The 9,415-nt window shown below is 48.6% G+C and overlaps 2 protein-coding genes across 2 annotated transcripts; one reads left to right on the top strand and one right to left on the bottom strand.

Annotated features, from left to right (window-relative positions):
- Positions 1 to 45: 45 nt before the first annotated feature.
- On the bottom strand, positions 46 to 5,709 carry lta4h (leukotriene A4 hydrolase). The gene is made up of 19 exons (XM_047575736.1): positions 5,311 to 5,709; positions 4,450 to 4,580; positions 4,246 to 4,366; positions 4,006 to 4,074; positions 3,791 to 3,895; positions 3,653 to 3,705; positions 3,500 to 3,572; positions 3,228 to 3,368; positions 3,047 to 3,070; positions 2,824 to 2,894; positions 2,627 to 2,738; positions 1,615 to 1,759; positions 1,431 to 1,534; positions 1,290 to 1,360; positions 1,162 to 1,216; positions 999 to 1,094; positions 746 to 828; positions 570 to 674; positions 46 to 477 (listed from the first exon to the last, which is right to left on the bottom strand). Exons 1-19 carry the CDS (start codon positions 5,692 to 5,694, stop codon positions 342 to 344), a joined length of 2,079 nt encoding a protein of 692 aa, XP_047431692.1. The 5' UTR covers positions 5,695 to 5,709; the 3' UTR covers positions 46 to 341.
- LOC125000035 (protein DENND6B-like) lies at positions 5,700 to 9,410 on the top strand (the record flags this gene model as incomplete). The annotated part of the gene is made up of 10 exons (XM_047575355.1): positions 5,700 to 6,108; positions 6,430 to 6,468; positions 6,545 to 6,587; positions 6,702 to 6,811; positions 6,883 to 6,963; positions 7,063 to 7,168; positions 7,249 to 7,328; positions 8,738 to 8,800; positions 9,177 to 9,232; positions 9,305 to 9,410. Coding segments are annotated over exons 1-10 (939 nt in total), but the record flags the coding sequence as incomplete, so codon positions are not given.
- Positions 9,411 to 9,415: the final 5 nt, after the last annotated feature.

Here is a 9,415-nt window from a genome sequence, read left to right as displayed (position 1 = left end):
AGTCTACGTCTCATTTGTCGTGTGAACACAAGACAGGAAACCGTGTAAATGCAGAACGGAGTTTATTTCTTCTGTGAGCAGCTGGAAAATAGAACGAGTAATAAAGTTCATGATGAAACTGGTTTAACTAGAACCAGCTCTCAGAGTTTATGTCATTATAAAATCATTAGAGACGGAAACAGGAAACAAAAATAAAGAGAACAGTCGAGAAGGAAGCAGATTATTAATACTTCTGTTTACAGGTCGGTTTCCGGTCTGGGTTCCTGGTCTGTCACAGGTCGGTTTCCGGTCTGGGTTCCTGGTCTGTCACAGTTCGGTTCCTGGTCTGGGTTCCCGGTCCGTTACAGGCCGGCGGTGCTTGAGTCCAGCTTCATGTCCTTAGCGACCAGCCCAGCAGTGACCGGGTGCATCTCATGTTTATGAGCCAGAAACACTCTGACGGCTTCATCGTGGTATTTGTCAAAGTTAAAAACCTCCCTGCACAGAAGCAAACAGGAGAAATAAACACACCAAGAACTAAAGTGACAATAATAAGAATAAAGGAACCGAGAGGTCGGTGCAGTTTAGACCTGAAGAGCGGCCGGGTGAACTTCATCCTGCCCTGCTCCGTCGCCATCTTCAGCGCCATGGGAACCGCTTCCTCCCACCTGGACCGGACGCACAGCCTCAGCCACCTGGAGAGAGAACAGCCAATCAGAAGGAAGCTTACTGGAGGAGGGGGCGGGTCCCGGTTAACGAGGCTCACCTGAAGCGGATCTCAGCGTTCATACAGGTGTTGAGATTGTAAACCTCCTGCATCTTCTTGACGTGGGTCAAAGGGAGAGGATCCTGGAGGAGCAAACGAGAACCAACTTAAAGAGGACCAGGATGTTCTAAAGAAGTTCTGGACCAGAGTTCGTCTCTCTGGTTCTCAGACGGGGGTCATCACGTCCTCTGCCCAGCCTCAGGTGATGGTTCTGAGACGGTTCTGTTGAAGGACTGGACTGTTGATGACTTACCTCATGCAGCAGCAGAGACAGGAACTCGATGTGCTGGTGTGAGGACAACTTCTTCAGGTCGGACTCATCGAACTCGTCCAGGTTCTGGTCTTTGGCCTGAACAGGGACGGAGGTTTGAGTCTGAACATGAATCAAACAGGCATGAGGCAGGTGCGGGTCTCACCTTGATCCACTTCTGGCTCAGAGCGATGCAGGCGTCGGCCATCGAGGTGTCGTACCTGAAACACAACAACTGATCAAAACCCAGTGATCAGATCCAGACCAAGACCAGGTCTGACCCGATCCACTCACTGAGGTTTGACAGGAGGCATCCCAGGGGTGAACATCCAGGCGTTCCAGTCCACCTTGTTCAGGACGTCCACCTGAGACACAGAAACTCTTTAGTTCTAGAGCTGTGGTTCTAGTGAACCCTGAAGGTACAGGTGTCCTCACCTTGTCTTTGAAGTAGGTGAACAGGTAGTTCTTCCACTCGTCTGTGGTGACGCTGCCGTAGGCGAACAGCTGGATGTACGACTTCACAAAACCCATGAAAACCTCTGAGAAGACAGACGGGAAAATGAGCTGAGGACCAGGAACCAGGAGCCAGGAGCCAGGAACCAGGTGAGTGAGGGGGTACCTGGGCCTCCCATCTGCTCCTCCAGGTGGTACAACAGAGCGAAGCCCTTCTCGTAGGGCACCGAAGAGAAGGCGTCGTCTGGGTCGACGTCCTGCAGACTGGGGACCAGGTTGGTCAGAGGGTTGGAGGCTCCGAAGACGTTCACCTGAAGGAGGACGACACGGGACAACATCATCTCACCTGGAGCAGGACCAGTGGAACAGGGTTCAGGTTCTAGTGTAGTGCAGCCTTAGCAGAGAAACCAATCAGTTTCCACTTAGACAGGAAGTAAGAGTAACAGGACAGAGGTCTAAGGGAAATGAATGAATGAATTAATGAAGAACTAGAACTAAAACCCTCTGGAGAAAGCTGCTGGTGAATCTCTTAATCCCATAATCTTTTGTACCGAGTTAACCGGGCTGACTTTATTAATTAAGAATAAGTTTAAAAGTGGACTAGTCCATTAGGCGACTTCTCTCCTGTATCATGTGGACGAGTCTCTGATCACACGACCATACCAACATGGCCGCCTCCATGAAGACAGGTGAGGAGTCCAGTGGGTTGTTGGTTCATCAAGTGTGTGGAAATACTTCATACTACTGTGACATGTCAGCCCTGAAATACAACCAAAGTACTGCTGATGCTAACGCTAACGCTAGCAGAGGAATGGTCCAGATCCCCTGGACATCAGTCAGTCAACAACTCCACCAAGAGAGAGGAGAAGGCTGCACATCAGCTATAGTTATCAGAGCTTTAGCTGCACAGAAACTTGCTTGGGTTATGTTTTGGGTTTTAACCTCAAAGTTTCTATTTAAACTCTTTAAACTTATCTCTTTAGTACTATTAGTCTCTGAGAACTGAAGAAGCTCCTCAGATGAAACGTCTCCTCTAAACTCAACATGTCCAGATGCTTTTTAAATGGTTTTTGGAAACTGTCAGAAAAGCCTCCATTACTTCCTCACTGCTTCCTTTGCTACAACCAGTGTTCAGGTCAAGAACATAGATTTAATTTCCAAATATTAGTTGTTCTCACCGAGTCCTGCAGGTCCTTCCAGCCGCCCATGGCTTTGAACTGTCTGAAGGGTTCTCCATTCATAGAGCGGCCGATCATCCTCTCCAGGTAGACCGTGTGACCCTCGTTCAGCCTGGAGGCGTACGAAACAAACACACCGTCTCTTTATTTCTTTATTCATTCAGTTCCTGTTCATAGCTGTGGGTCCAGGTTTTTACCAGAAATGTTCCCACGTCTTGTTGGTCACCAGGTTCCCAGTCCAGCTGTGAGAGATCTCATGAGCGATGACCTGAACGGCACAGAACGTCAACACAGAACGTCAACACGGAACGTCAACACGCATCAACATGTATCAACACGTATCAACACGGAACGTCAACACGCATCAACACGTATCAACACGTATGTAACATGAACATGTGAGAGGACAGTTTTACTTACGTTTGCCAGAGACTTGTCTCCAGCCTGAAAAGAAACACAGGAAACAGCTGATCAACATGAACGATGTCTTCATCGTAATCTTTATCGTATTATTATTATTATTATTATATTAACACGTAGGATTGTTGCACTGCTATCATCTTATTATTATCTTCTTATTTATCGTACTATTAGTATTTACCAGCAGGGTGGGCGTGGCGAAGGTCAGACATGGGTTCTCCATTCCCCCGTAAGGGAACGATGGAGGAAGAACCAGGATGTCATACTGTCCCCAGACGTAAGGTCCAACCAGGTCCTCAGCTGTCTTCAGCATGGTCTCAGTCTGATGGACGGTCACAGAGAGGACAGAGACAGAGTTATGTGTTCCATCGTTCTGGATATTCTCTACGTTCCCACTGAGGTTCTCTTCAGACCAGTTCAGGTTCTGGTTCCTCTCAGCTGATGGGAACTCACCTCAGAGAACTCAAACGCTGCTTTTTCCACAAACTCCTTCTCAGACCAGACTCTGGACCTGGGCCCGATGACCCTGTCAGCCAATCAGAACACAGAACCAGCGTCACCTCAGCCAATCAGAACACAGAACCAGGGTTACCTGGACAGACGTACCTGTGCTCCAGATCTCCCACCACAATGGCGATCAGGTAGGACGGCATGGGCACCTGGGGACAGACAGAGGACAGACCTGAGCTCAAGTGAGGACGACGTCAACAGACAGAAGATGAGGGCGAGGACGAAGAGACGTACCGGCTGTCTGAACCTGTAAATGACACGGCTGCCGTCCTCAGGGTCCACCTCCTGTCCGTCTCTCATCGCACTCATCACTGCTACCAGGTCCTTGGGGACAGACACCTGGACAAGACAGACACACCTGAGAGACAAGGAAACATCTGGACAAGAGAGACACCTGAGGAGACACCTGGACAAGAGAGACACCCGAGAGACGCACATTTATTTGTTACCTGGGCGTAGTAGGTGTGTTTGATGGACGGGCTGTCCTGGCAGGGCACCATGCTCCTGCAGTGGTGAGCCTGCAAGACAAGACACAGGGCGGATTAAACCGGATGGACATGGGGACATTAGGAAATGGGGGACATGGGGACATTTGTTAACCTCTGATGTTGAAATATGTCGAAATGAAAACCACAGATGTTGAAGTGACTGCTGTGTGTTGAACCCTGGGTGTAGACTGGCAGGCTCACCTGACACTGGCTGAACAGGTAGGGCTGTTTCTTCCCGGCCGTCTGCTCAGGTGAGAGCCACTGCAGAGAAGAGGCAGACGGAGACGTCTCGTAGGACACCTCCACGATCACATGCTGCCCTCTGATTGGTCAACACAACACACAGCCGTTAGACCTTATTCTTAGGACTTGTGATGAGGAGGCCGATGGGGAGGGTGGGTTCACCTGGAGACGTCAAAGGGCATTGTGACGTTGAGCGGCGTCCCCTTGAAGCTGTGTTTCGGGCCCAGGCTGAAGGACGCTGGCTGTCCATTGGCTGACACAGACGTCACTGTCAGGTCTCTGGTGTCCAAAGTCTGCAGCAGATAAAAGATGTTAGAGGAAGTCCACCTGAGACAAACCTGACTCCATTCGAATAAACCTCATCATTTACCTGACTCCAAATAACCTGCTGTTATTCACCTCACTTAACATTAACAAACCCGTTATTTTTCCTGCATTCAAGTTTACAACAGCAACAACAAAGTAGCATAAATATCAAGAGCAAAGAGTGTAGGGAAGAAAAAGTTAAATAATGAAATAAAATAGAATAAAAAGATACTGTGGCCTATATATAAAAAAGAACAGTGGACGAAACAGGGGCTTGAATTGCACAGATGGACCAGGTGTAACTGGCTTATAAAGATGTTCAGAGTAAACAGTGAAAGTTGAGGTGTAATAATAATATTGAACAAATTAATAGTGTTCATTGTGGAGCCCAACATCGAAACATCATCATCACCTTCAGAACCAGAACCAGACGAGCACCAGTCTGATCTGGGGTAGTTTAATGAGACAGCTCAGACTTCAAGTCAAAGTTCAGGGTTTAATCGGTGCGTAATTAGCCTTCAAGTCAAAGTACAGGGTCCTAAAGCACAGATAAACCTCCAGGTTTAAAGACTCCGACTTTAACAGAGACACGTGAACTCATCAGAACTCAGAACTGAATCGGAACCAGAACCCAAACTGGTCCTGAGTGAGAACCACCGATACCATACTAGAGAAGAGAACCGGTCCTCCAGAGCCAGACCGGCACCGGTATCATACCAGAGTAGAGAACCGGTCCTGCAGAGCTTCCACCGTCAGCGCCACTTTCCCGGTAATCACGTGTCTCTCGAAGTCCACGCGCAGCCTCAGGTTCAGATGTTTGGTGACGCAGCTGGTGAACGAGCAGAAGGAGCACGGGTCCATGATCGGTTCGGTAGCAACGGAGAACCGGAGAGAGACCAGAGAAACTGAGAGAGACCAGAGAAACTGAGAGAGAGGAGAGACCGGGAGAACCGGAGAGACCAGAGAGAACCGGGAGAACCGGAGAGACCGGAGAGAAACTGAAAGAGACCGGAGAGAACGGAGAGAACGGGAGAACCGGAGAGAGACTGAGCTTTGGTCCAGTGTCAGCCGTTTATGTACCGGAACAGGCTGCTGCCACATCCGGAGCCGTCGTTTCACAATAAGAGGCGACTCGTTTATTTTAAATCCTTTCAAATTAAAGCACCTTTAATGTATTTTAATTTCATATTTTCAAGATAAAATAAAATACAACAAATATTAAAAATGAAATTATAATGAAAATTGACTCTAAAATGACCTATGAATGGATGTTTGAGCCTCAGTACCCCGGGCCTCCAGCAGGGGGCTCCCGGGTCCCGGTTCGTGTGGCCGGGGACCGGAGGATGCGACGCCGAGTGTCTGAGCTTCGCTGCGCTCGTGATGAACCCGTTTGATGGCTCCGGTTCTCCCGGACCCGAGGAGGTGGACGGACGGTTCCCGTGGACGCGCTTCTCCTCGTGGTTGGAGTGCGTGTGCGTGGTCACGTTCGACTTGGAGCTCGGACAAGCCATGGAGGTACGTTAGCTTAGCATGGTTAGCATCGGTTATCAATAGGTTCATTGCACCAAACTCCATTTAAAAAACAGAGAATTCTAGTTGGAGCCTCCAGTTAAAAAACAGCCTCTGGAAATAAATGTTTAACCATCCTCTGTTAAAGAGTGATGGATGGATAGATGGATGGATAGAAGGATGGATGGATGGAGGAATGGATGGAGGGATGGATGGATGGATGGCCAAAAAAAGATTTAAATGAAACGGTCAGAGAGAGGAGAACCTTAAATGTCCAGATTTTTGAATGGACTCTGGTGTAAGTCTGTGTCCTGTGTTTGTTTCCAGCTGGTTTATCCTCAGGACGTGAAACTGACAGAAAAAGAGGTAAAAACCACAAATTAATAATCAGCTGTTCCTCATGTCATCATTCACATTATTGATCAGGACTTTCTCTTCTCAGAAAACAAGCATCTGTTACCTGTCCTTCCCCGACTCCTACTCAGGTAAGACTGTGTGATCAGGTATGAAGTGTGTGATCCTCAGGTCAGAGGTCAGAGGTCATGAACTGTGTGATCCTCAGGTCAGAGGTCAGAGGTCATGAACTGTGTGATCCTCAGGTTGCCTCGGAGACACTCAGTTCAGCTTCAGGTTGCGTGAGTCGGTCGGTAGGAGAGCGTCGAGGTTCAGAGACGACATCTACAACAGAGAAGCTCCGGTAACGCTGCAGGTGAGACGCATCACACACCTGAGTCTGTCTCCAAGTGTGGTCTGTCCCTCTCACCTGTCCTCTGTCCTCAGAGAGAAACGGCGCATTTCTTCGGCTACGTCTACTTCAGACAAGTGAAGGACGTCTCTGTGAAGAGAGGCTACTTTCAGAAGGTCAGTCTTACCTGCCATCACCTGTCCTCTCATGTCCTCACCTTTATTCACCTGTCCCCAATGTGCTCATGTGACGGGGGTCATGTGACGGTGTTACAGTCCCTGGTGCTGGTGTCCAGGTTGCCGTACACTCACCTGTTCCACTCGCTGCTGCAAATCGTGGCCCCCGAGTTCTTCGAGAAGTTGGAGCCGTGTCTTGAAGCAGGTGATGATGTCATGCTTACATCATAACCAGAGACCAATCAGGCGTTTCTTTTACCTGAGTGTGTTTTCTCATCCTCGCAGTGTGTAACGAGATCGACCAATGGCCTTCACCGGTACCTGGACTCACCCTCAATCTGCCTGTGATGGGTGCCATCTTACAGGTGAGCTGATGGGGGCGTGGTCTACAGGTGAGAACTCAACAGGTGTCTGAACTCACCTCAGACTATGTCTGACCTCATCAACGTAGTATTTACACAGGTGAGATGAGACAGGTGAGATGAGACAGGTGAGATGGTGGATCATCAACAATTTTCCAAAAGGTGTGTGTGTATATATGTGTGTGTAGATGTGTAGATGTAGGTGTGTGTGTGTGTGTAGATGTGTAGATGTAGGTGTGTAGATGTAGGTGTGTGTGTGTGTGTAGATGTAGGTGTGTAGATGTAGGTGTGTGTGTGTGTGTAGATGTAGGTGTGTAGATGTAGGTGTGTAGATGTGTGTGTGTAGATGTAGGTGTGTAGATGTGTGTGTGTAGATGTAGGTGTGTAGATGTAGGTGTGTGTAGATGTAGGTGTGTAGATGTAGGTGTGTGTGTGTGTGTGTGTGTGTGTGTGTAGATGTAGGTGTGTGTGTGTGTGTAGATGTAGGTGTGTGTGTGTAGATGTGTGTGTGTAGGTGTGTGTGTGTGTAGATGTAGGCGTGTAGGTGTGTGTGTGTTTGTAGATGTAGGTGTGTAGATGTAGGTGTGTAGATGTGTGTGTGTAGATGTAGGTGTGTAGATGTAGGTGTGTAGATGTAGGTGTGTGTGTGTGTGTGTGTGTAGATGTAGGTGTGTGTGTGTGTGTGTGTGTAGATGTAGGTGTGTGTGTGTAGATGTGTGTGTGTAGATGTGTGTGTAGATGTAGGCGTGTAGGTGTGTGTGTGTTTGTAGGTGTGTGTGTGTTTGTAGATGTAGGTGTGTAGATGTAGGTGTGTAGATGTGTGTGTGTAGATGTAGGTGTGTAGATGTAGGTGTGTGTGTGTGTGTGTGTGTGTAGATGTAGGTGTGTGTGTGTGTGTGTAGATGTAGGTGTGTGTGTGTAGATGTGTGAGTGTAGATGTAGGCGTGTAGATGTAGGCGTGTAGGTGTGTGTGTGTTTGTAGGTGTGTGTGTGTGTGTAGATGTAGGTGTGTAGGTGTGTGTGTGTAGATGTGGTGTGTGTGTGTGTGTGCGTGTAGATGTAGGTGTGTGTGTAGATGTAGGTGTGTGTGTAGATGTAGGTGTGTAGATGTAGGTGTGTGTGTGTAGATGTGTGTGTGTAGATGTAGGCGTGTAGGTGTGTGTGTGTTTGTAGGTGTGTGTGTGTGTGTAGATGTAGGTGTGTAGGTGTGTGTGTGTCGGTGACAGGTGGACTCCAGGTGAACTCCAGTAATTATGTAATTATGTGCAGGTTGCTGGTTATTAGTAGCTTCATAACAAACATATACAGGTTATTGTTATTTATATAAAACTGATCAAACATATAAATTACAGCTGAAATGTTGTGTTAGCGCCACCTGCTGGATTTCTACTGAACAGACGTTGTTCTTTCAGGTGAGGATTCCTTCTAAATCAGACAAACCTGGAGGGAGTCCGGTCCACCAGACAACTAACGAGGTCAGTGTCTCTGTCTGTCTGTCTCTCTGTGTCTCTCTGTCTGTCTCTGTGTCTCTCTGTCTCTCTCTGTGTCTCTCTCTGTCTCTCTGTCTCTCTGTCTGTCTGTCTCTGTCTCTGTGTCTCTGTCTCTCTGTGTCTCTCTGTCTGTCTCTGTCTCTGTCTCTCTGTGTCTCTCTGTGTCTCTGTCTGTGTCTCTCTGTCTCTGTCTCTCTCTGTCTCTCTCTGTGTCTGTCTGTGTCTCTCTGTCTCTGTCTCTCTCTGTCTCTCTGTGTCTCTCTCTGTCTCTTTGTCTCTGTGTCTCTCTGTGTCTCTCTCTGTCTCTTTGTCTCTTTGTGTCCAGGTCAGGTTCTTGGGTTAAAACCTTATGTCTCCTCAGAACCTGCTCCGGGTCCCGACGGTCCTGCCGACCCTCCATGAGCTGGACCTGTTCAGGTTGGTGCTGGTCTCTAGTTGTCCTTCCTGTTTGGTCATGTGACCCTTCAGGTCCGTCTCACCTGTGTCCAGGTGTTTCCAGTCCGTCCTCATCCACCTGCAGATGCTGTGGGAGCTCACGTTGCTCGGGGAACCGGTGGTCGTCATGGCGCCGTCGCCCACCGTCTCATCGGAGACCGTGCT

This window comes from Mugil cephalus, chromosome 22, assembly GCF_022458985.1.
Source record: "Mugil cephalus isolate CIBA_MC_2020 chromosome 22, CIBA_Mcephalus_1.1, whole genome shotgun sequence".
NCBI lineage: Eukaryota > Metazoa > Chordata > Actinopteri > Mugiliformes > Mugilidae > Mugil > Mugil cephalus.
This window is presented reverse-complemented; position numbering and strand designations above follow the sequence as displayed.

Bases quoted from the DNA above. Each gene is read 5' to 3' on its own strand.
- lta4h (XM_047575736.1), bottom strand. From the start codon at position 5,694: ATGTGGCAGCAGCCTGTTCCGGTACATAAACGGCTGACACTGGACCAA. The intron at 4,367-4,449 runs GTGAACCCACCC...TTGACCAATCAG, and splicing joins ATGCCCTTTGACGTCTCCAG to AGGGCAGCATGTGATCGTGG. The intron at 1,760-2,626 runs GTGAGAACAACT...GTCCTCCTTCAG, and splicing joins GGAAGGACCTGCAGGACTCG to GTGAACGTCTTCGGAGCCTC.